This window comes from Hyperolius riggenbachi, chromosome 5, assembly GCF_040937935.1.
Source record: "Hyperolius riggenbachi isolate aHypRig1 chromosome 5, aHypRig1.pri, whole genome shotgun sequence".
NCBI lineage: Eukaryota > Metazoa > Chordata > Amphibia > Anura > Hyperoliidae > Hyperolius > Hyperolius riggenbachi.
Genome location: NC_090650.1, coordinates 396,226,566 through 396,252,686, shown reverse-complemented (window position 1 = coordinate 396,252,686; position 26,121 = coordinate 396,226,566). Strand labels below are relative to the sequence as shown.

At 45.3% G+C, this 26,121-nt stretch overlaps 1 protein-coding gene across 3 annotated transcripts in view; it reads left to right on the top strand.

Moving 5' to 3' along the window:
- The window catches only part of BOP1 (BOP1 ribosomal biogenesis factor), an 84,987-nt gene that overhangs the window by 3,157 nt on the left and 55,709 nt on the right, over positions 1 to 26,121 (top strand). For 2 of the 3 annotated variants that reach the window (XM_068237844.1, XM_068237845.1), the window contains exons 2-3: positions 4,321 to 4,482; positions 8,488 to 8,559. In XM_068237844.1, coding sequence (XP_068093945.1) covers positions 4,321 to 4,482; positions 8,488 to 8,559 — 234 coding nt within the window. The remainder of the gene's footprint in view (positions 1 to 4,320; positions 4,483 to 8,487; positions 8,560 to 26,121) is intronic. The other variant, XM_068237846.1, reaches the window with a different exon arrangement.

Sequence of the window (26,121 nt, the reverse complement as noted above, 5' to 3'; positions counted from 1 at the left end):
AGCCATGGATGTCTTTCAACGCAAGGAACGCATCTAAGCCCCCTTTAAATGCAGGTATAGAGTTTGCCATAACGACTTCCTGTGGCAATGCATACAAAAACACCAGGGTGGTTCTGACACTTTTTCAAACATCTGGATTTGGGGTTCGTCTTGAAGTGAATGCTTGTGTTAGGGCCTCTTCACACTTAATCAGTTGCTCTCAGTTATAACGAAAATTGATTTTCATAGTAATGTCCATGTTTTCCTATGGATCAGTTCTCACTATACATGTTTTAACTGCAAGCTTTTTCACAATGCATTGCTATGGAAAAACTGCATAACAATGCATTAGAGAGAGCCTCTGTGTGCTGATAGCATTCTTACAACCCACCTCGGGTTCTCTGTAAGTGTAAAAGGACCCTTACACTACATTAAAAAAAAATGCAGTGTGTTCTAGAATGCAGAAAAACAAAAAATGGGACTGTTAACGTGTGTGGTGTTATTAACCTCCCCGGCGTTCTATTGAGATCGCCAGGGAGGCTGCGGAAGGGTTTTTTTTTAATTAAAAAAAAACTATTTCATGCAGCCAACTGAAAGTTGGCTGCATGAAAGCCCACTAGAGGGCGCTCCGGAGGCGTTCTTCCGATCGCCTCCGGCGCCCAGAATAAACAAGGAAGGCCGCAATGAGCTGCCTTCCTTGTTTTGCTTAGATCGTCGCCATAGCGACGAGCGGAGTGACGTCATGGACGTCAGCCGACGTCCTGACGTCAGCCGCCTCCGATCCAGCCCTTAACGCTGGCCGGAACTTTCTGTTCCGGCTACACTGGGCTCAGGCGGCTGGGGGGACCCTCTTTCGCCGCTGCTCGCGGCGGATCGCCGCAGAGCGGCGGCGATCAGGCAGCACACGCGGCAGGCAAAGTGCCGGCTGCGTGTGCTGCTTTTTATTTGAAGAAAGTCGGCCCAGCAGGGCCTGAGCGGCAGCCTCCGGCGGTGATGGACGAGGTGAGCTCGTCCATACCGCTCAGGAGGTTAATAGGATGCATTCACACGGTCAGTCAGAACGCAATTCCCATGGACTGCAAATGCAAAATCCCAATCTGCTGCATTTTTCTGCAAGCATTTTACAATTGAGCATCAAATCGGTCGCAATGGAAGCCTATGACGGACGGTGTCTGTTACCATTAGGTTGGTTGCCGCATGCAGAGCACCAATTCATCTTCCCATTGGTTTCGGTTTTGCTATGCTGACACCCGCCATGTGGGCCGAAGCAGATCAGAGCCCAGCAGAAGCATGGGGCACCCCATTAGTTTGTTTGCAAAAAAGACAATCGGTATCCTGCTTCAGCAGGTAAAATTCTCATTCGTTCATGGTGGAATTGCTGGGTAGGATTCCAGGTGATTTTTTTTTTATTTTTTATAATGCAATGGGGGAGCCCCATGCTTCTGTGACGCTTCTGACACATTTTCGAGATGAGTGAAGGCCGGACGAACAGCGCTGGAGATTTGGGCGCAGCCGATGCCACCATAGGCCGTAATAGGAATTACGGCTATGGCAGGCGCAGGGAGTAACTTCAGCGCCGTCCGAAGACGGAGTTGAAGTTACTTTTAAAACATAATAATTGGGCCTCTAGCAATTGCTGGATTATTTCATTCCCCACTATCCATGGCGGCCTGGAGGGGAAATAGTATTTAATACGGCCGGAACTTGTGCGATAGCAGGATCAGCCATATACCGGCTGAATCCTGCGCCCAAGTCTTCAGCGCCGTTATCTCTCGTCCGCAGGCCGGACAGGTGGCGATGTGAATGGAGTGGTTGAATAGTGCTCAAGTATTTTATCAAGTTTGTACTTTTCTGAAGGGACAGTTATACAAGCCCTTACAGACATTCTTCCTTTTCTCGGATCTTTTACTAAAAGGCAGTTGTTTATGCACAGCATGGAAGCATTGCTGTGCATGCCAATGACAACTTCTGCTTACTTGCCTCGAGGGGAGGGGGCACACGTAGCGAGGGCAGATTCTTAAAAATAACCGTAGGAATACTGGTTATAAACAGGGTGAAGAAGAAGGTGTAGATTACAATTGTAGTTCCTAATCAATTCTTAACCCATGGGGTTTCCTAGAAAGTGTTCTTGTAGTGAGAGAGGAATGCTGCCATATTAATTTACTTTTAAAGAGACACTGAAGCGAAAAAAAAATTATGATATTATGATTTGTATGTGTAGCACAGCTAAGAAAAAAAAACATTAAGATCAGATACATCAGTGTAATTGTTTCCAGTACAGGAAGAGTTGAGAAACTCCAGTTGTTATCTCTATGCAAACAAGCCATTAAGCTCTCGGACTAACTTGGTCCTGGAGAGGGCTGTTATCTGACTTTTGTTATCTCAACTGTAATTGAACTGTTTACTTTTCCTCTGCTAGAGGAGAGTTCATTACTTCACAGACTGCTCTGAAAGACTCATTTTGAATGCTGAGTGTTGTGTAATCTGCACATATTATAGGATGATGCAATGTTAGAAAAACCACTATATACCTGAAAATAAAAATATGAGAATATTTTCTTTGCTGCTTAAGGTCCGTACACACGCCGGACTTTAGGCAACGACGGGTCCGTCGTTGCCTCCCGCTGGGTGGGCGTGCCAGCGACAGTCCGGCGTGTGTACGCTCTGTCGTCAGACTGATACGGCTGTTTCTGAGCGATCCGCCCGGCGGAGGCATTTGTTTTCTAGACTACTCCTCACGGTTTAGGGCCCCTAAAATGCCAGGGCAGTATAGGAACCCCACAAGTGACCACATTTTAGAAAGAAGACACCCCAAGGTATTCCGTTAGGTGTATGGCGAGTTCATAGAAGATTTTATTTTTTGTCACAAGTTAGTGAAAAATGACACTTTGTGAAAAAAAACAATAAAAATCAATTTCCGCTAACTTTTGACAAAAAATAAAATCTTCTATGAACTCGTCATACACCTAACAGAATACCTTGGGGCGTCTTTTTTTTCTAAAATGGGGTCACTTGTGGGGTTCCTATACTGCCTTGGCATTTTACGGGCCCATTACAACAGAGAGAAAATGTGTGCATCAACCAAGTGAACCTGACAAATCTGGCTTTGCAAATTTGGCCTATTGGCTAATCACGAGACATTGCTCATGCAAATATGCATTTGCTTTCGCATGCCTAAATATGCAGGGTCAAAAACCGCAAAACAATCGCCCTGCGGGAATTAGTTCATGCTACATAGCACTATCCAGGGGCGCCACGAGGAGGCTTCCCATTGCCCCCATACAACCGGGGGGCCGCAGGGGTCCCAGGCTCTCTCACCACCTGGAACCCACACAGCAGCACCCCGGAGGTGGAGGCTGTGGGTTGCAGGCGATCTCCCCAGCGTGGCCAGCGCTGGGAAGAGCCGCCCGCACACACCTCCCAAGATTAAAAACAGGCACTTACCTTAACGTCCATTGCGTTCTGCTATATGCGCATGACCTGGGCGTGACACATTACGGGAGGACAGGCGCAAATAGCCCGCTCCAGGGCTCTCACCTCTTAAAACAAGCCATTCACCACTTGCCTCCAAAGAAAAGAAATGCAATGCTAATTAGAACAGAGAGAAAATGTGTGCATCAACCAAGTGAACCTGACAAATCTGGCTTTGCAAATTTGGCCTATTGGCTAATATTTTACGGGCCCAAAACTGAGAGTAGTCTGGAAACCAAATGTCTCAAAATGACTGTTCAGGGGTATAAGCATCTGCAAATTTTGATGACAGGTGGTCTATGAGGGGGCGAATTTTGTGGAACCGGTCATAAGCAGGGTGGCCTTTTAGATGACAGGTTGTATTGGGCCTGATCTGATGGATAGGAGTGCTAGGGGGGTGACAGGAGGTGATTGATGGGTGGTTAGAGGGGAAAATAGATGCAAACAATGCACTGGGGAGGTGATCGGAAGGGGGTCTGAGGGGGATCTGAGGGTTTGGCCGAGTGATCAGGAGCCCACACGGGGCAAATTAGGGCCTGATCTGATGGGTAGGTGTGCTAGGGAGTGACAGGAGGTGATTGATTGGTGTCTCAGAGGTTTATTTTTTTCCAATTTTTTTTTTTATTTATATCATATTCCAGTTGTGCTTTAAAGTAGTGTCACCATGGTTTACTGTTATTGCCCCAGAAAAACAACCCATCTTACAGTACCTTCATCCTCTTGTCTTTTTACTTCTACATTTCCTAGTCATATCATTTGTTTGGTTGAAAAAAATACATCTATCCATCAAGTTTAACTAGGATCACAATTTTCTCTGTGCCACTTTCATCTGCTGTGTGTCAGTAGTGACTGTTGACCTCCCTTCTGCAGGAGGAGCCTCTGATCGGTGAGGTGGATGGAGATGGCAGTGGTGGAGAGGGTGCAGATGGGACTGATAGTGAAGAGAGTGAGTTTTCTGGCCTGGAGGATTCAGGAAGTGACAGCAGCGAGGCCACAGAAGATGACGATTCTGCAGATGAAGGTGAAAAGAAGGTAATGAATTGAAATTGTTCTACAAATCACTTTGTAAGTACAGATAGTATCCAACCCCCCTTGGTTACAGTTCCCCTTTAAAGTGAGAGGATACAAGGAAAACAAAACAGAAATGCACCCGGGATGTATTTAAAGAGACACTGAAGCGAAAAAAAATATATGATATAGTGAATTGGTTGTGTACGATGAATAATTACCAGAAGATTAGCAGCAAAGAAAATATTCTCATATTTTTATTTTCAGGTATATAGTGTTTTTTCTAACATTGCATCATTCTATAATATGTGCAGATTACACAACATTCAGCATTCAAAATGAGTCTTTCAGAGCAGTCTGTGCACTAATGACCTCTCCTCTAGCAGAGAAAAAGAAAACAGTTGAGATAATAAGTCAGATAACAGCCCTCTCCACTAAACTTAAGGCAGCCATACACTGGTCGATGTGCCATCAGATCGACCAGCTGACAGATCCCTATCTGATCGAATCTGATCAGATAGGGATCGTATGGCTGCCTTTACTGCGAACAGATTGTGAATCGATTTCAGCCTGAAACCGATCACAATCTGTTCAGCTGCTCCTGCCGCCTGTCCTCCCCCCGCGCATACATTACCTGACGCTGGCTCCCGGGCATCTTCTCCACGCTGCACCGCTCTGTTCTTGCTCCATCTCGGCGCTTCCTGGGTCACTCCGTGACCAGGAAGTTCAAATAGAGCGCCCTCTATTTGAACTTCCTGGGTCACTGCAGTGACCCAGGAAGCGCCGGGATGGAGCGGGTGCAGCGCTGAGAAGATGCGGAGAAGACGCCCGGGAGCCCGCATCAGGTAATGTATTTTTCATCGGATCGGCCGCTGCTAGCGACGCGCACTTTACCCGCGGGCGATCGAGGGTAATTTCCCGCACGGCGCGATCGACGGACCGATCCGATTTCGGGAGGAAATCGGATCGTCGGCGGCGTTTACCGCGAACGATTGGCAGCAGATTCGATCCCAGGATCGAATCTGCTGTCGAAACGGCCGGGAATCGGGCCAGTGTATGGCCACCTTAAGTCAGAGAGTTAATGGCTTGTTTGCATAGAGATAACAACTGGAGTTTCTTAACTCTTCCTGTACTGGAAACAATTAGACTGATGTATCTGATCTTAATGTTTTATTTCTTAGCTGTACTACACATACAAATCATAATATCATATTTTTTATTTCGCTTCAGTGTCTCTTTAAAGTGTACCAGAGCTGTAAAATGACAAAGATTTTATACATACCTGGGGCTTCCTCCAGTCCCATCAGCTCCGATCGCTCCCACGCCACCGTCCTCCGCTGCCCGCAGCTTCAGGAACTGGGTCCCTGCACTTCCGTTAGTCGGAGCCAGTCTGGTGTAAGAGAAGAGCACCCTCTACGTATCTCTCCAGCAGCTGCTGGAGAGATACGCAAAGAGCGCACTTCTGCGTAGCTGGCCACGACTGACGTAACTGACGAGACCTAGTTCCCGACACAGCTCTGAGTCCCTTTAAAGAGTTAAGCCTGTGTAATTCTCTGTCATTTGTCTAATCACTAGTTGTAATTTGATCTCTCCCCTGTGTCACATGACTGCCTATGGCAGATAAGCAGAGAAGCCCGTTTGAAAGCACGGGCTGTAAACAATGTCTGCTTCCATGAATCAGGAAGTAGAAAAAAACTGCAGATTTATTTTAGGATTTGTATCAGCTGTAACAAAATATTTTTATTTTCTTTTTGTTTAAAGTTTATTATGCTGCTGTAAAACTTTTAGAGCACAGAGGAGTTCTGAGTTCAGGTCCACTTTAAAAGACTGACAACGTGCACCACTTTATCCCATAGCCGTCAGTCAGATGCCAGCAGGTGACACATGCATCAGAATGCACATTCCAAATGAAAAAAACTTCCACAGAATGCTGAGATTGCTTCCTGAGGACGATTGAGCAATGCAATGCTTCTGTTCCATAGATTTCAGCACGATCTATGCCTAGTGTGTGGAACGAATAGATCTCTCTCTGATCAGATTCTTTGATTTATCTTTTGGCCACATCGGTTGCCCATCTATAAGTGCAAGTGCACCTATAGTGATAGCAACCCATGCTTCCAAGACTGTAATTGTTTAACCGCCCTGGCGTTCTATTATTTTTTATTTTTTTTTTAAAATCATGCATCGGCGGCGAAGAAAAAATTAAGCCAATCGGCCCAGCGGGGCCTGAGCGGCGCCCTCCGGCGGTAATGGACGAGCTGAGCTCGTCCATACCTTTAAGAAGGTTAAAGGGAACCTGAGGTGAGACTGATATAAAAGGCTGCCATATTTATTTTCTTCTGATCAATACAAGTTGCTTGGCAGTTCTGCTGATCTCCTTGGCTGCAGTACTTTCTGATTGTCAGTAGAGTCAGAGCACCTGATGTGCATGCTTGTTCCAGGTGTATGGCTAAAAGTGTTAAGGCTAGTACACACTAGCAATTTTGATTGACCAATGATTGCTCAATTTTACCACCTCCATGTAGTATGAGGGCCAAACAGATTTTCAATTCTATGCAGATTATATAGGTAAATGGTCATACTACATGGAGGTGGTAAAATTGAGCAATCATTGGTCAATCAAAATTGCTAGTGTGTACTAGCCTTAAGACACACAGTGGGCCAGCCAGCCAACTTGCATTGCTTAAAAGGAAAGAAATGTCAGCCTCCATATCCCACTCACCTTTGGTTCCCTTTTAACCTTTTGAGGACCACAGGTTTATACCCCTCTAGTGACCAAGCCATTTTTTTTACAATTCAGCACACTACAGCTGTAACAGTTTATTGCTCGGCCATACAACTTAGCAGGCAAAATTATACATCCTTTTCTTCCCACCAACAGAGCTTCCTGTTGGTGGGATCTGATTGCTGCTGCCATTTTTTTTTAAATTAATTTTTTTTTTAAATGTAACCACTTAAGGACCAGCGGTCTCTGGGCACTTAAGGACCAGAGACCTCTGGTCCAATCCCGACAGAATCCTGACGAATCGCAGCACATACCCATCGCAATCACCGCTCGCCGGGACCCCCAGGACATAGACTCTGCTTGTCTCTATGACGGCAGAGTCATGTGAGCCAGTCAGGAGCCGCTTTCATTGGCTCCTGACCCTGTTTTTCAATGTAAGCCAATGGGAACAGCTTACATTGATAGACAAGGTCAGGAGCCAATGAAATCGGCTCCTGACCGGCTCACATGACTCTGCCGTCATAGAGACAGGCAGAGCCTGTGAGATGCGGCGAGAGACGGCGGGTTTGAGCGCCGCGATCGGTGGGTAGCAGCGGAGACGGCGGATGCGCGCTGCGGACAGTGATTGAAATCTACGCCCTGCAAGCCAAAAGCCCACCAAAACAGGGCATAGATTTCAATCACTGCGGTCCTTAAATGGTTAAAAGCTATTTTTTTTTTTTTTTATTTAAGAAATGCACCCAGTATGTATTTAGAGTTAAACTTGTCTATTACCACTTCATCTGTGAATAATTACAACTGTAATTTGATCTCTCAGCTGTGTTAGCTGGATGCCATGGCAGGACAGCTAATTTGTACATAGAGGATGTTAACCCTATATCTGCTTCCATGAAAGCAGGAAGTAGACACACTGCAGATTTATTGCAGGATTTGTATCCGCTGTAACAAAGAAATTTTTTTTCTTTTAAGGTTATTATGCTGTTGCTTTTCTTTTAGAGCAGAAAGGAGTTTTGAGTTCAGGTCCGCTTTAATATGTGTGGACAGGTCAGGTGATACTGATTTGTCCTAGCAATAGTGTGTGTCTAACAGTGTGTCCTCCTGTGACTTATGAGTTAAAGTGTGGACAGGTCAGCCGATACTGATGTGTCCTAGCAGTAGTTTGCGCTCTTTACAGTGTGTCCTAGCAGTAGTGTGTGTGCTCACAGTGTGTTCTGTGACTTGTGTTAATGTGTGTGGACAGGTCAGGTGATATTGATGTGTCCTAGCAGTAGGGAGCGCTCTCACAGTTTGTCTTCCTATTGTAGGGCAAAGAGAAGAAGGTGAGCCTGCCGACAGAACGGGGAGAGGAGTACGTAGAGGACTCTTCCGACGAAGAGGTAAGTTTTATATTCCTGTTGTGTCCACAGATGTGCATTTGATTGGCCTAATTCTAAGCTACATACAATACATTAATACACATCGTATTAACCATCTCTACTGGGATCCACATCTATAATTCTAAAGAGGGAGGTGGACTATTAACCAATTTAATCTGACAATTATGATTATGCAAAATTTGCATATAATTTTGCGATTACGGCCACACATAATTGCCATTTGGAAATTCAATTTATTTTGTGTAATTCATTTGTAATTGTGCATTATTTCATGCCGACTTTAACAGTTAATAGCAAACCCCCCCACCCAAATTGCTGCTTACTTTACGGAAAAATAGTTTGTAAATTCGGGAATTTTCAGCAAAATGTAATTTTACCAAGTAAAAAAACATTTTTCCTTTGATTTTAAAATCCCTTTTCTCAATAGCTACCAAGGTCTTTTTGGTGAAAAAAAGTTTTTTTTACTTGTTCCCACTATTCCCTAATATATGTAGCAATTTTGCTGGTGATAGGATGTATGGAGGCTCTGCTATTAACCACTCAACATTGTAGTTCCTGATAATGGTTACGAACAAGATAAATTTATTTTTTTCAAAAATTGTGCATCATAACTGTTAATTATGAAAAAATATGATTATGCAGAATTCGTGCTTCTCACTAGTGTGCAGCAAAGAAAAGTAAATTGTCTTTGCATTTCAAACTCAAAATTAGCTGTGCAGAAATTTAGAGTTATAAGAACTTTTCTGTTCCTAACTAGATTTTGAAGTTCACGTTTAAATGGCGCGCATTTCGGGTGTTAGCCTTTTTTGTCTCCCTGGAAGACGCCATTGGTAAGATTTAATTGCAGACTTTTGTTCTGACCGTCTCATTCTAGCAGCGCCGCATACACTGGGCATATCCCTTACCAGCCTGTCAGGCAGTTGTTCATCCCAGTTGATTGCTCAGCTGTTAAGACAGAGGCCAAATAAACATTTCCATTGTTATGTCCGCTCTACCTTGTGGTATTTTTTTCCAGTGAGTTCCCTTCTTTTGGCACACTATGTTGCTTGGTCATTAGTGTTAGAGCAGAGTGTTCTTTGCATGTAGATAGGTACCCAGTATAACCAGTTAAAACTCTTTACTGAAGGAAAACCGAGAGAACAAGGAGTGAATACAGGAAATGACAATCCTATAAAGATTGCCATCACGTTTTACATGCTGTGACATCTTGTGGTTGTTTTAATATACTGGAGTTTAAGGTAAATGAACCTCTAACAATTAGCACATCCACAGTTTGGCGTGTAAAGGGTTGATCGATGTTTACTGCCAATCGTATTGCACTGCGGCTGGCAAATGACTGGTGATTGGTCTTTTGCAATGAGTTATCAGAAGAATTAACTGCCAGTCGGTGGAGAGTCCAGTCACTTTGATAATATAGTTTATTGATTGGAGGTGAATATTGACTTGTGGGTACATGTCCTAAGAGTTCTTGTCTACCATCCCACAATAGTGAGATTTTCTTGCAGCAGTTTGTATCTCTGTCCCCTTCTGGCATGCTGTCAATTTCCCACAATTGTCCTCTCATCCTACAGTGGGAAGATTTCCAGTTGTAGTTGCTTCCCCCTCCCGCTACGTGGCGCAGTCACATTTGAACACTCCCAATTATTTGCTCTGTATGTAGATATTGATAACATCTGCATCCTGGAGCCCCAGTCAAGTATATAAGAATGCAGCATTTGAAGACTGTTTTGATTGGCATTGGCCTTTAAAGGAGAACTGTAGAGAGTGGTTGTATGGAGGCTGCCATATGTATTTCCATTTAAGCTATACCAGTTACCTGGCTATCCTGCTGATCCTCTGCCTGTAATACTTTCAGCCATAGAACCTGAACAAACATGCAGCAGATCAGGTTTTTCTGACAATTTTGACAGATATGACAAGATTAGCTGCATGCTTGTTTCTGGTGTGATTCAGCCACTACTTCAGCCAAATAGATCAGCAGGGCTGTGGAGTCGATCCAAAAATCTTCCGACTCCTCAGTTTAGGATTCCACCGACTCCAACTCCTCTAATTTGCATATTACAATTTTGTTGTTTAACAGTATGTAACGTGAAATTCGTCTCTTAACTGCCAACGCTTAGGAATTTTACAAGACAACTGAAGTGAGAAGGATATGTTGACTACTTTATTTATTCCCTTTAGACTAAAACTAGTCCTTGGTAAGAGTACTTGTAAAAGGTACAGACCGGAACAAAGAACATCTATCAGGCCCTAGGCAATGTAAGTGTGGGTACATGTAAGAGGGATGTGCAGGTACTCGTCATGCACAATCTGAACAAGGTTTATGGGTGTTAGACAACACCTCTCTGTTCAATGTGCACAACATTCTCAGTGGATTCCCTGCAGCTCTGTGGAGAGTGCATATGTAGAGTATAGTACTACTGTGTACCAAAGTAAACCTGAGACAGATGAAATTAAATGTTTATACATACCTGGGGCTTCCTCCAGCCGCCTTCAGGCTAATCAGTCCCTCGCTGTCCTCCTTCGTCACCTGGATCTTCTGCTATGAGTCCAGGTACTTGAGCCAGTCTGGTGTAGTGCGCATGCACACACTCCGCCGCCAGGGGCGTACTACACCTGCGCAGCACTTTTGCGCAGGTGCAGAATGCTCCTGGCTGTGGAAGCGGCACGTAGCCAGACTGCTCTGACTGGCTGAATTACCGGGACTCATAGCAAAAGATCCAGGTGGTGAAGGAGGACAGTGAGGGACTGATTAGCCTGAAGGGGCTTAGAAGAAGCCCCAGGTATGTATAACACTCTTCTTTTCATCCATCTCAGGTACCCTTTAATTTGTAGTCACCAAACCAAATTTTAACAACATATCAAATTATTTGATTTCATGAGCAAAGAGAGTGCATACATTTGCATAAACCAGCATCAATGCAGAATTATTTCCATCTCATTGACCATCTCTATTAGTGACACAGCTACACATCAGGCTTTATTCTTACAGCATAGATGTTATTTAGTATATATAAAAGATTCCTGTGTACACATCATATATACTGTACAGTCACAATCAGATATGTATATCTGACTTTAAAAATACGGGGACTGCTTTATTGAAGCAGCACAAGTAACTAATTTTTATTGGTTTATTTCATTTTTGTGGACTGAGCACAGCTATTACTGTATATATACATTATTTTTAATGACTATTATCTGAGAAATAGAAAATTTGATCATATTTTCTATTTTAATTACAGTTACAAATTCATTAGGAGTCGGTGCATTTTTTTCCCGACTCAGACTCCAGGCACCCAAAATAACTCCGACTCCACAGCCCTGCTTAAAAGGAAATAAATATGGCAGCATCCATATACCTCTCACTACAGTTCTCCTTTAAAGGAAAGTTTTAGTTGATCTTTATCGTAGGCTGCGCAGTGGCATAATTGCCAGCAGTCTCACCTCAAAGTGTTAGTGTCAGTTCAGTTTTTAGCCTCAACACTATCTGGATTAAGCTTGTATGGTTTTCCCATGTTTACCTGATTTTCCTGTAGGCACTCCCACTTTCTTCCACTTCCCCAAAACATACTGGTAGGTTCATTAACCTCCCCCAGAATACTCACCCTAGATTACTAAAGGAGTGGCAGATTATAACTGGGGTTCAACACACACACACACACACACACACACACACACACACACACACACACACACACACACACACACACACACACACACACACACACACACACACACACACACACACACACACACACACACACACACACACACACACACACACACACACACACACACACACACACACACACGGCCCTTTCACACCGGGGCGGTGCTGTATATTTACCGCACCCCACCGTTGGGCACTGAAAGTCTATTGAGACTTTCATACTGCCACGTTACGACAGAAGTGAGGTTTTGCTGCACCCCCGTCGCAGGTCGGAACTACATTACCGCGCGGCTTCGTCGAGTTTTGGATATATCGCCGGCGAGACGTTGTGGTGCGCATGCATGAAAGTGTATTTTTACAATTTGCTTCCGTGCACTTCCGCAAACCCTGAAAGCAGAAAGTGACCACCAACATGCATCAATTCTTGCTTGGCCCAATGCCAGACGGGTATTTCTGGAAGGCCTGTTTTAGACGGCACGGTTGCCGCACCACCAGTGCAGTGTGAAACCAGCCCAAGGCTCTGTATACACATCCAATTTCAATCTGCAGATGACTGGCCAATTTTACCAGTGCCATGTAGTGTGAGGGCCAACAGATTTTGAATACTCTGAGCAGATTGTGTAGGTATGCTCTCAATGGTAAGATTGGCGAGTCATCTGCAAATAAAAATTGAATGTGTGTATGGACTTTTATATACACAACACCAAACCACACAAACCACACTCACCCCCACACACACCCCCCTACACCCCCACACACCACCTGGGTAGCTTACTAATGCACTGTAAGGCTCAGACCACACGGGAATCATGGAGCAGCCACAGTTGCAACTCACTTAGCTGACGCCAAATGCTTTTCTGCTAGTGACGATCCTGGATGCTGCAGGTAGCATAGTGGGATCTAATCTAGGAACCCTGGTTAGAAACATCGCTCCCCACCAGAAGCAACGCATTTACCGCCCCCCAAGTGTCTGTCTCAACCGGACCTTAGTGTCTGCGGCTGTCTTTAGTTGCTCATATGCTTTGTTGAAAAGGAGAAAAGCAATTTATAGATGTTGGCTCATTCACTCATTGGGTGTGCAGTTGTATAATGCTAATACTCATGGTAACTGTTCCTTGGCAATCTCCCTCAATGTGTACATTTGTGAATTGGGGTTGTGTACATTTGTGAATGTATTAGTACTTTAAAGTTTGCAGCCAGTAAGGATTTAGCTGTGTCTGAAACCTTAAAGAGAACCCGAGGTGGGGTTCTAAGTATGAAATCTGCGCTCAGGGCCCTTTCACACCAGAGGGCTTTTTCGGCGTTTTAAAGGGAAGGTTCAGGGAGGGTGGGTAAAAAATAAAAATCAAATTCCACTTACCTGGGGCTTCCTCCAGCCCGTGGCAGGCAGGAGGTGCCCTCGCCGCCTCTCCGCAGGCTCCCGGTGGTCTCCGGTGGCCGACCCGACCTGGCCAGGCCGGCTGCCAGGTCGGGCTCTTCTGCGCTCCAAGGCCCGGAACTTCTGCGTCCCACTCCGGCGCTCTTGACGTCATCAGACGTCCTCCGGGCTCTAATGCGCATGCGCAGTATGGCTGTGATTTATGGGGGAGAATGGAGCGCAGGGGGAACTTAGGGGGGATTGAAATAGCAACAGAAGCTGGGCAATATAAGCAGACCCAGCCTCTAAGCGCAGATTTCATTCTTAGAACCCCACCTCGGGTTCTCTTTAATCTCAGATTTGACCATTGTTTCTTTTATTACCTGTTACCCACAGTACCAATTGGTCCCGGAACATGGTCATCACACCTGTATATGAAATGACTCGCTGTTTGACAGTTACGTTGGAAATTATAATTGCTTTATTAACAAACTGTGTGCTGTGATCTGGGAAGATGTCTGGGTGCACTTGTGTGTTCGGTAACCTGCACACACACCTTTAGTTAAACATACTGCAGTGTCAGTTTGTACAAATTATCCTTCTAGGACGGAACATGTGATAGCCAGCCTCCATGGTAGAGCATAGGTTTACAGCGCCTCCCGTATCTTGGTGTCTGTCTCCGTTCTTCTAAAAAAAAAAAAAGCTACAAGCAGTACTTGAGGCAGCCATTGAGGGATCCTTTATGGCGTTCTCTAGTCCAGGGCTTTTCAATCCTTTCACTAATTGTACCACTTTTATCACCTGAAAATGTTCAAGTACCACCCGTGCACCTGCGCAGTAGAGTGGACCCGATCGGGCTTGTCTGTTTCCACCTAAATCCGTGCGGAGAGCCACTACTGCTCATGCAGGCATGCTGGCAAGGAGATCTTCAGGGGGTCCTATCACTGGATCCCCTCTACTTAGGAGGAATGGGGAAGCCTCTTTAGCATTGAGACATCCCCCCTGAGGTCCTCGCTGTTCTGCCCTGCAGAACAGTTCAGAACTCAGATCAGCGGTAACCTGACCACAGTGAAGAGACAGCCAGGCGAAAGGTGCACAGTGACAGCATGTATACTTCAAATACAGGAAGTGAGCAGTGATGTCACTATCAATGTGCACCGTTTGCCTGGCTGTCTCCACCACTGATCTGAGGTCTAAAGTATGCCGCAGAGAAGCACAGCGAGGGGTGAGCGAAGGGGAGCTGAACTTTGTGGATGCAAGATGGGACCAGGACAAGTGGCAGGCAAACCTGGTGTGTACCACCTGATCAACAGCAAAGTACCACTGGTGGTACGCGTACCACAGGTTGAAAAGCCCTGCTCTAGTCTACCGTTCTGTGGGCCCAAAGCATTGCCATCCCTTACTCCTTTTATGATTACTGTAATCAAAGTCTGAGATACTGCTGGCTCATGTATCTGCTAAAGGTCAGTGGTCACCACATACTCCTTTGTGGAATAACCCCCAGATTTAAGGAGGTTCTTACTGTCCCTGACGCATCTGTCTGGGCTGACAGGGGAATTGTTAAATTAAGAGATATCACCACAGACAACACACTCTTGCAATTTAACAACCTCAAGACTTTTTTCTTTACCTAATTTCATGTTTTTCAGGTTTATGCAACTCTGATACGCGTTCAACTCCCAATTTTCGAGCATATCTCTGGTGGTGCGATCCCACCCCTTAGAGCTTCTTTGAGCTCATTCAGGTTTGACAGGAATCACGATACAAATATATGCAACTCTTATGGACAGGGAAGCTAGCATAACCAATCGCCTCCTCCTTAAGTGGCGGGAAGACATACCGGATCTAACAGATAAAGATTGGGTTGATACCCTTGCCCATTTCATCTCAACCCCCGATTGCTGCCAAACCTAAATTAACCTCTCTTCGCTACCTGTATCGAACTTATCTTACACCTCACAGGTTAATGAAGATGGGTAGATTGAGGGAGGGCTCATGTTGGAGATGTGGAGCCTCTGATGCCCATTTCGTCCACATGCTTTGGGACTGTGAGCATATTCGACCCTTTTGGAAAGAGGTCCATGAGATCTTGACCTTGGTAGTTGACATTAGGATTCCCTATACTGCTTTGGCTATGCTCCTGAATGTAATAAAAACTGGGAAAAAAACAAAACAAAAACAAACTACAGGTCCGAAGCAGGGGTTGTCGCAGCATGTACGCGTGCACTCCTGCAGGAAGAAGTAACCGGCCTGCGTGCCCTCTGATCGGAGTACAGAGGCCAGTGTATCCTGCCTATATTAAAGCTTGGTGGTGAGATTGTCATAGTTTGGGACTGCATGACTGCTGCCCTCACTCTGGTGCTGAAGTTCATTGAGGGGTCCATGAATGCCAACATTATGACCCTACTGAAACACAGCATGATCCTCTCCCTTCGGAAACTGGGCTGCAGGGCACTATTCCAACATAACATCAAAACACACCTCCAAGATGACCACTGCCTTGCTAGAGAAACTGGGGGTACAGGTGCTGAACTGGCTACGCTTGTCTCCAGACCTAAGTGAGCATATGTGGGGCGTCCTCTAATGGAAGGTGGAGTGCAAGGTCTCCAACATCCACCAGCTTCATCATGGAGTAGTGTTGTCCCATTAAAGTTATAATATCTATAAAAATGTGAGAAGTGTGCTCACTTTTGCTAGATACTGTACTGATGTATATCTCTAAAGCACTGCAGAGAAGGTCAGCACTGTATAAATACACCATAAAAGCTGTCTGGTGCTTATGTCTAACATAAGCAGAGGAATATTGGAGAGGAAAGGAAAGCAGCGGGCCAGTTTGAAAGATTAACCCTCTTATCAGAGGAATAATAGAAGTTGAAATAATAACTTGTGCTGTGAGCGTATTGTGGATAGTGGAACGCTGCCAGAATATGATTTTGGTTGTTGCTGCTTTGACAAAGTGTGTGGTTAGTGGAAGTGGATTGCAAGGGAAGCAAACACCGCACTAGCAGGCTGCCCATAATCTGTGTGACCTCACGCCAGTTCACACCATGGGGTATATTTACTAATTCCTGGTAAACTTAACGTGCAGTTACTTTTATTATGTGTCATGTTACTTAATTTTCGCAGCTTGTGTTGTATATGCAGCATCTGCACTGCTTGTGTTGGGCAACACATTTGTTGCATGTATAATGTTAGTAACGCAAATTACATAACATTTAGGTAAATACTTTAAAGGACACATCTGAAGTAAAAAACAAGATATACTTACCTGGGTCTTCTTCCAGCCCCTTGCAGCTGATGTGTCCCTCACTGAAGCTCCACTCCCAGCCGGTGTCCCCTCCGTTGCAGATGTCGTCTGCGCTAGTGTGCGGTCGCTCTCCCGTGGCTGGGAGCGTTCTGCACAGTACTTGTGTCTGCATGGCCTCTGCAGCGTAGGGGACCCGGGACACCAGCTGGGAGCGGAGGTGCGTCGAGGGACAGGGTGTTAGGACTGGAGGAAGCCCAAGGTAAGTAGAGCTTGTTGTTTTTTTTTTTTTTTGTTTGTTTTTTTAATTTTCCCTGAAAAATGAGCTTTACTCACCTTGGGCTTTCTCCAGCCCACTGTCCCACGTCCTCTGCTCTGCGCCGCCATCCCGGTCTCCGTGCACGGTGCGGAGGCAGACCCCGGGGTCGTCCGCACTGCGCCTGCCCCAACCGCCGCTGTCAATCAAGCCCACATTGTATGTGGCTTACTGCGCAGGTGCAGAACTACTGCGTCTGCGAAGTAAGCCTCGTACAACGTGGGCTTGATTGACAGCGGCGGTTCGTGCAGGCGCAGTGCGGACGACCTCTGGGTTCGCCTCCACACCGTGCACGGAGACCGGGATGGCGGCGCAGAGGGCGTGGGACAGTGGGATGCAAGGGGCTGGAGAAAGCCCAAGGTGAGTAAAGCTCATTTTGGAGATTTTCCCTGATAACTCATTTTAACCTGCCTGGCGTTCTGATTCCCGCGGCCCTGTGGCCGCGGGAACGTTTTTTTGCATATATTTTTTTTTCTTTTTCATGTAGCTAGCCTAGCGCTAGCTACATGATTCCCCCCTCCCTGCGGCATCCCTCCCACCCCTCCGATCGCCGCCGGCGCAATGGCCCGTCCGGAAATCCCGTTCTGAACGGGATTTCCTGGAGGGCTTCCCCCGTCGCCATGGCGACCCACGTCGTGACGTCAGCGACGTCGTGACGTCACAGGAAGACCCGATCCACCCCTCAGCGCTGCCTGGCACTGATTGGCCAGGCAGCGCACGGGGTCTCGCGTGGGGGGGCCCTGCATCGCGGCAGATTGACGGCGGGCGGCGGCGATCGGGTAAGGCACGCAGCAAGCAAAGTGCTTGCTGCGTGTTTTAAAAAAAAATGATTCAAATCGGCCAAGCGGGGCCTGAGCAGTGACCTCCGGCGTCTCTGGACGAGCTAGCGAGCCTAGCTCGTCCAGAACGCTAGGGAGGTTAAAGGCAAGGTAAACTTAAAGCACCCCAATTGATTTAAATCGCTAGATGACCTAATCCTTAGACCAGCCTTTCTCAAACTTTACTCTGGCTGGAGGAACCGTTCAAATGATTTTTGGATCTCAGGGAATCCTGAGAGGGGCGTGTCATTTATTTAATGTTTTGGTTTTTTTTGAGTGTGAAATCAATTTTTTTGTTTAGTGATATGTCGCTCGGGAGTGCCTGATTATTTTTTTTCTTCTGAGAATTTTTATGAAACTTGAATGGAGTGTCAGCTTCTTGCTTTATATATCCAAACAGTTTTTTCATAGTTTTCATAATTGGGGATTATGAAAACTAAGGGGATAAGTGGCACCCATAATTAAATAAAACTGAGTTAAATATGGATAAAAATAGAAAAATAGAGGTGGCTTACCTCAATATCGATAAGTTCAAATTTATATATTAACTTGTCATTATTGAGGTATGCCATCTCTATTTTTAGCTGTTCATAACTCTATTTTATTTACTTCTGGGCATTTTTACCCCCTTGTGTATGTTTGTACCTAGTGGTTTTTACCATCGACACTATTTGTTTTTTCCCAAGAGTGCAATTGCATCCAGCCAGACAGCTGAGTGGAGTCCGGTCTTTAGACCTCCACCTGCTTTCAGCGGTTGGTTGCCCCTTCCTTAGTGAGTACCCTAATCCTTTTCTTTTCAATTACTTTACCTGTGGCGTAGTGCACCATTCGGGCTCCCATTGTCTGTGTTTCTCTTCACCCTAACTTGTAGTTTCATAATTAGGGAAAAACTGAATGTGTGTGTGTTACATTGGTCAGGTTTTATTAAATGTTTCTAAAAAATTCTCGAATTGAAAATATAAAAAAATTGTATTGTGTGGCCTCCTAGAGCTTGTTTTCTAGGAGTCACTTTCCTTCTCCTACTTTGCCTTCTTGCCCTGCTACCCTCTTGTCATCTCTCCTTTTCTTGTTCTCTTGCTTTTTCCTTTCACCCTCTTGCTTGATTTCTTCTCACTAACCCCACCCCCTCCTGCTCTTGGCATCTCTCCTTTGGCCCCCTTGTTTTATCTGCCTTTGCTTCCCCTTGGTGTCTCCCCCATGCCTTGTCTCACGCACCCTCCCTCGCCCTTACGCTCTTTCCATCTCTCCCTTTGCCCCCCCCCCCTTGCCGCGTCTCTCTCTTTGCTCCCACCTCCCTTGTCTTCTCTTCCTTTGCCCCCCGTGCCTTGTCCCCCTCACCCCCCCCTCTTGTGCTCTTGCCATCTCTCCATTTGCCTTGCTGTTTCTCTACCTTTGCTTCCCCGTGGCGCAGCTCTTCCTTTGCCACCCCTCTGGCTCTCCCTTTGCCCTCCCCCCTCCCTTTCGTCTTTGGAGAAAAAAGTGAATTGCATATGCTTTCCTCAACCTTTCAGCCTCTTTCTACTTTCTCTCTTGTTCCTTTATCCCTTACATTTAAATCCAGCGGAGCTTTATTGGCAGGCCCAAGATGCACACTAGCACTATGAAAGCAAAATAGATATGAGGGCATAGTGTTCAGGTGGGATAGAAGTATAAAGCAGTCTGTGGACATTGGCCTCAATTCACTAAGATCGTGCTGGAGATAAGGCAAGAGAAAACTTACCTCCACACAGTGAGAGAGTTATCTTATCGCTTCATTCCTTAAGTTACCTCCTCTGTAGTTATTTTCACACGCAGTTAATTAGCAGCCAGTCTTTAAAGAGACACTGAAGCGAGACTAAAGGCCCATACACACGTCGGATTTCCGTGAACGACGGCTCGTTTGAACATCCCGTCATTCGCCCGCTAAATCGGGCGTGTGTACAGACTGTCGTTCGCTTGATAAGAGTGAGTTTGAGCGATCCGCCGGATCGCTCAAACTCACTCTTATCAAGCAAACGACAGTCTGTACACACGCCCAATTTAGCGGGCGAACGACGGGACGTTCAAACGACCCGTCCACGGAAATCCGACGTGTGTATGGGCCTTAAATCTCACTTCAGTGCTTATATCCTGCAGGGGCATGTGTTATTTTAAGGATTGAAGAGTTAACTTTAGGTTTGCCTGAGGTAAAATGTTTCCTGAATACGACATGCCTTCATCACCATGGTGACCACTCTAGAAAAGTTATTAAAGACAGGAGATAAGCTTAGTGAATTGAGGCCATTATCAATTTAGAGTTCTCCCTCATTCTCGCCTCCTCCTGTCTCTCCTGGATTCCTGTCAGCCTCTCTGTCTTGCACTCTTTCACTTGCAGTCTCTCCTGTCTTTCTCTCCTCCTGCTCTCTCTTGCCCTTGTGTGTGATTTTTCTCTGTCACAAACTTTTACACTCACTCTACCCCCCCCCCCCCAAAAAAAATATTGCTGCACTCCAGGTATACAAGCAGTCCTCTCTTGCCCTCGTGCCTGTTATCTCAGTGCGTCTCTTGCGCTGTCTCTCTATCCCCCGCCTCCGGTTGGATAGGAAGTATTCAGTGAGCACACAATGGATTTTGCAGCTGTGTTCAGGTAATGAATGGCCTGCTGGCGCTGTCTCTTTCTTTCTTTCCCTCTCTCTCTCTCTCTCTCTCTCTCTGCAGAAGCTGAGCGTCTGACCTGAGCCCCTGGAGAGTGGGGAGTGGAGTAGCTCCGGCGTTCAGTAGCTGCTCGTTGTGAGGTGCCCCCTCCTCCCCAGCACTTGGCAGGCAGCCTCCTTCTCCGAAACTTCTAATAAAACTGGACGGAATTCTGGGCAGACTGCACATCGGCCGCTCCAGCATACATTAACCCCACCGCTGCTGGAAAACGGGACCTGTATTGTGCCTGGTCTGATCAGGCAGGGACAGTATTGGCCCACAAGCCCATGGGGGCCTCTGCCTACCTGTGGGGTGGCTTGGACAAAGGAACTACTTACGTGTTCCTGACTCTGCCTGACTAGATGTACCTGTCAATCAATTTCCCCTTTAATTCCTAGACTCGTCCCTTAGCAATGGTAGTTAAATTTGTCGAAGTTGAAATCTGTAACTGTCCGTAAGAGTAAATGGAAGCCTTCCATCCACTTCCTAGCGTTACTGATGCCTTCAGCTGACCCAGTTATATCACTCAAATGTATTTATATAATGAGAGAGCATCCTTCAGAAATGTGTGGAGAATAGGAGACCGGCTGCCATACTGAGACCTCTGAGCCAGAGCGTTACTGTTTGTTTTTAAACTTTCGCATTGCGGCATGATTCAATAGACACTTGGCTACATAACTAGCTATTCACGTTAGGAAGATGTGGTTTTATAATGGAGAGGATATCATGACTGCAATTCATTATACCCATTCTATAAACTTTCACTGAATTTTTTTGTCCCCTTTTTTTATACAGGCATCCCCCAATGTGAATTACATTGTTGGGCTTTGGTTGCTGTACGGTAAAATGCATACCAACTGATTTAGGGCCCTTTTACACTTAATGCGTTAAAAACGCATTTTTTTCCCATAGCAGTGCGTTGGGAAGAAGATTTCAGTTAAAACGCGTATAGGGTGAACAGAGCCATAAGGAAACACGGCATTAAACTCAAAAAATTTGAATATCGTGCAAAAGTCCATTTATTTCAGTAATTCAACTTAAAGGATACCCAAAGTGACATGATGAGATAGACATGTGTATGTACAGTGCCTAGCACACAAATGACTAAGCTGTGTTCCTTTTTTTTCTTTCTCTGTCTGAAAGAGTTAAATATCAGGTATGTAAGTGGCTGACTCAGACAGGAAGTGACTACAGTGTGACCCTCACTGATAAGAAATTCCAACTATAAAACACTTTCCTAGCAGAAAATGGCTTCTGAGAGCAAGGAAGAGGTAAAAAGGGGAATTTCTGATCAGTGAGGGTCACACTGTACAGGGAGTGCAGAATTATTAGGCAAGTTGTATTTTTTACAGGAATAATTTTATTATTGAACAACCACCATGTTCTCAATGAACCCAAAAAACTCATTAATATCAAAGCTGAATATTTTTGAAAGTAGTTTTTAGTTTGTTTTTAGTTTTAGCTATTTTAGGGGGTTATCTGTGTGTGCAGGTGACTATTACTGTGCATAATTATTAGACAACTTAACAAAAAACAAATATATACCCATTTCAATTATTTATTTTTACCAGTGAAACCAATATAACATCGCAACATTCAAAAACAAAACAAAAACAAATCAGTGACCAATATAGCCACCTTTCTTTGCAAGGACACTCAAAAGCCTGCCATCCATGGACTCTGTTAGTGTTTTGATCTGTTCATCATCAACATTGCGTGCAGCAGCAACCACAGCCTTCCAGACACTGTTAAGAGAGGTGTACTATTTTCCCTCCTTGTAAATCTCACATTTTATGATGGACCACAGGTTCTCAAAGGGGTTCAGATCATGTGAACAAGGAGGCCATGTCATTAGTTTTTCTTCTTTTATACCCTTTCTTGCCAGCCATGCTGTGGAGTATTTGGACGCGTGTGATGGAGCATTGTCCTGCATGAAAATCATGTTTTTCTTGAAGGATGCAGACTTCTTCCTGTACCACTGCTTGAAGAAGGTGTCTTCCAGAAACTGGCAGTAGGACTGGGAGTTGAGCTTGACTCCATCCTCAACCCGAAAAGGCCCCACAAGCTCATCTTTGACGATACCAGCCCAAACCAGTACTCCACCTCCACCTTGCTGGCGTCTGAGTCGGACTGGAGCTCTCTGCCCTTTACCAATCCAGCCACGGGCCCATCCATCTGGGCCATCAAGAATCGCTCTCATTTCATCAGTCCATAAAACCTTAGAAAAATCAGTCTTTGGATATTTCTTGGCCCAGTCTTGACGTTTCAGCTTGTGTGTCTTGTTCAGTGGTGGTCGTCTTTCAGCCTTTCTTACCTTGGCCATGTCTCTGAGAATTGCACACCTTGTGCTTTTGGGCACGCCAGTGATGTTGCAGCTCTGAAATATGGCCAAACTGGTGGCAAGTGGCATCTTGGCAGCTGCATGCTTGACTTTTCTCAGTTCATGGGCAGTTATTTTGCGCCTTGGTTTTTCCACACGCTTCTTGCGACCCTGTTGACTATTTTGAAAGAAACGCTTGATTGTTCGATGATCACGCTTCAGAAGCTTTGCAATTTTAAGAGTGCTGCATCCCTCTGCAAGATATCTCACTATTTTTGACTTTTCTGAGCCTGTCAAGTCCTTCTTTTGACCCATTTTGCCAAAGGAAAGGAAGTTGCCTAATAATTATGCACACCTGATATAGGGTGTTGATGTCATTAGACAACACCCCTTCTCATTACAGAGATGCACATCACCTAATATGCTTAATTGGTAGTAGGCTTTCGAGCCTATACAGCTTGGAGTAAGACAACATGCATAAAGAGGATGATGTGGTCAAAATACTAATTTGCCTAATAATTCTGCACTCCCTGTAGTCACTTCCTGTCTGAGTCAGGACTGAGTCAGCCACTTGCATACCTGATATTTAACTCTTTCAGGCAGAGAAAGAAAAAAGGAACACACCATAGTTATTTGTGTGCTAGGCACTGTACATACACATGTCTATCTCATCCTGTCACATGTCACTTCGTGTATCCTTTAACCACTTTCCCCACCACTACAGTATATCTACGTCAGCTGTGGCACCCTCCAAGCCACAGCGACGTAGATATACTGACCCGGCTGCAGCCCTGCTGTGCACGGTCGGGTGCGCTTCAGAGCGCACCCTCCGGCACTGTCAGCTTCAATACTAATTGGTGGAAGGGAACATGTTTCCTTTTGGCCAATTAGTCCACCCCCCTCCCATGAATGATCGCTGCAGTAGTGAACTGCATCGATCCTTCATCTGTCCCCCTCGGCGCACAAATTGTTAAAAAAAAATCATCCAGCAAGCAGCCTCACTCACCTACCTCGTTCCTGCGACGATCCTGAAGCCTGATCCTCCGATCACACGATCACCGCTCTGCATTCAGCCACGTATTGCCGGTGACCCAGGTCCCGGCTTGATGATGTCATGAAGCCGGGACCCGGGTTACCGGCAAGATGCGGCTGACTGCAGAGCGGAGAACAGAGGATCGGGCTTCAGGACAGTCGCAGGAACGAGGTAGGTGAGTGAGGCTGCTTGCTTTTGGATTTTTTTTAGGATTTCTGCACGGAGGGGGCTGCCTCATGGGGGGGGGGGGGGCATCTGGCTATCGATCCTGGGGGGTGGGGTAGCATAAATAAAAGGGGGGGTTACATATTTGTTGGGGGGCATCTAATTGACTAAGGGGTTTACTAATTTGGTGCATCTGGGCAACTGGGGGGCAGTAATCATATACTGGGGGCACATTTGGCTATAATGGGGGGGCAGCACTAATCCTGGGTGTACATCTGGCCATAATGGGGTTAATCCTGATCCGGGGACACATACGGCTAGAAAGAGGGGCACTATTCCTGGGGGTGCGTCTGTCAATCTATTCTGGGGCTGTCAAACGCAGGGGACACATGTGGCTATGCTAGGGCGGCTGATATTGGGGACACATCTGACTATACTGGGGGAGGCGGTGATACTGGGGACACATCTGGATATCTATACTGGGGCCACTTTTACTGGCGGCACAGTTTTTATGTCAATCGCACTTTTTATTTCCAAACAGGAATTGGTCAAAATTGAGAAACAATGAATTTTTTTTTTAGAAATTTTCCCACTTTTTCCCATTAAAATGCATAGAGAGGAACATTTTACTTTGTACCAAATACCCCCAATAGTTTGTCTTGAAAAAAACGATATATAGATAATTTAAGTGGCACGAGTACAGATGAAGTTATTGCTGATTAAAAAGGGACACCGCTGAAGTGTCAAAACTGCTCTGGTCAATAAGGGGAAAACAAGGTCTGGATGCGAAGTGGTTAAGGCCTCTTTCACAGTGGGAAGGTGCGTTTGATGCGACAGTAAAGTTGCACAACGTGCCCCTAATGCAGCGCATGTAGGTTATAAAATTGGATGTTACTTTGTACTACGTTACGTGTCTCTTGGTGCCCCGTTTTCGGCGCATACTGATGGAACAAAAGCGGTGCATGCGTTACATTTAAAAAAAAAAACATTACTGAGCATGTGCAACACACAACGCAGCGACTGTATTGCTAAACGCACAGCATGCAGCACCTTCTAAATATTGCTACACGTTACACACAACGCAACGTGTGCACTGTGAATGTCGCACAGAGTTTGCATTGCTGTGCATTAGTCTGCGTTGGAACATTTTCTAACGTGCGACTTTAACGTTGCACTGTGAAAGAGGCCTAAATGGTAAAACCAATATATGAAATTGGAACCTTTTGCAGGTGTTTTGGATTAATTAGCTGTTTAGAGTTTTATCCTAGAATACTGAACATTTTCGCAGTATTCTAATGGGCTAAAATTTTGATTTGGGGGCTCTCATATGTCATAAGCTGTAAGCCATAATCATCAAAATTATAACAAAGGCTTGAACTATCCATTTTTGCATGTAATTAATCTATTTTACAGAATATAGAATAATAGCACAGAATAATCTAATTTCAGCTCATCAACATGGGTTTACTAAAGCTGGATCTTCTCTCACCAACATGTTCAGCTTTTGTGAAGTGGGGAGTACAAATTTAGATCTTGGGAAAGCAATAGATGTAGTATATTTTGACTTTGCAAAGGCTGATACTCTCCTCTATAGTGTCCTGGTGCAGAATCTCAAGTATGCAGAGACTAGGAGAAAATCTGTATGTGGATAGTGAACTAGGGGCAGAAGGCAAGAGTAGTGGTAAACGGATCCTATTCAAAATGGGAAACCTTTAGCATTGTGGTCCCTCAAGGGTCAGTACTAGGTCCAATCCTTTTGAATTTATTAATGATCTAGTAAATGGAATACAAAGTAATGTTGCCATATTTGCAGATGGTATACAATTATGCAGAATTGTTATCACTAAGCAGGGTGGTGGTGACGTTTTACAACAGGATCTTCACAGCATGGCCATATAGGCAGATAGTTGGCAGATTAAAATTAATATATGTAATTGTAAGGTCATGCACCTTGGACATACCAATGGTAGATCATCATATAAAA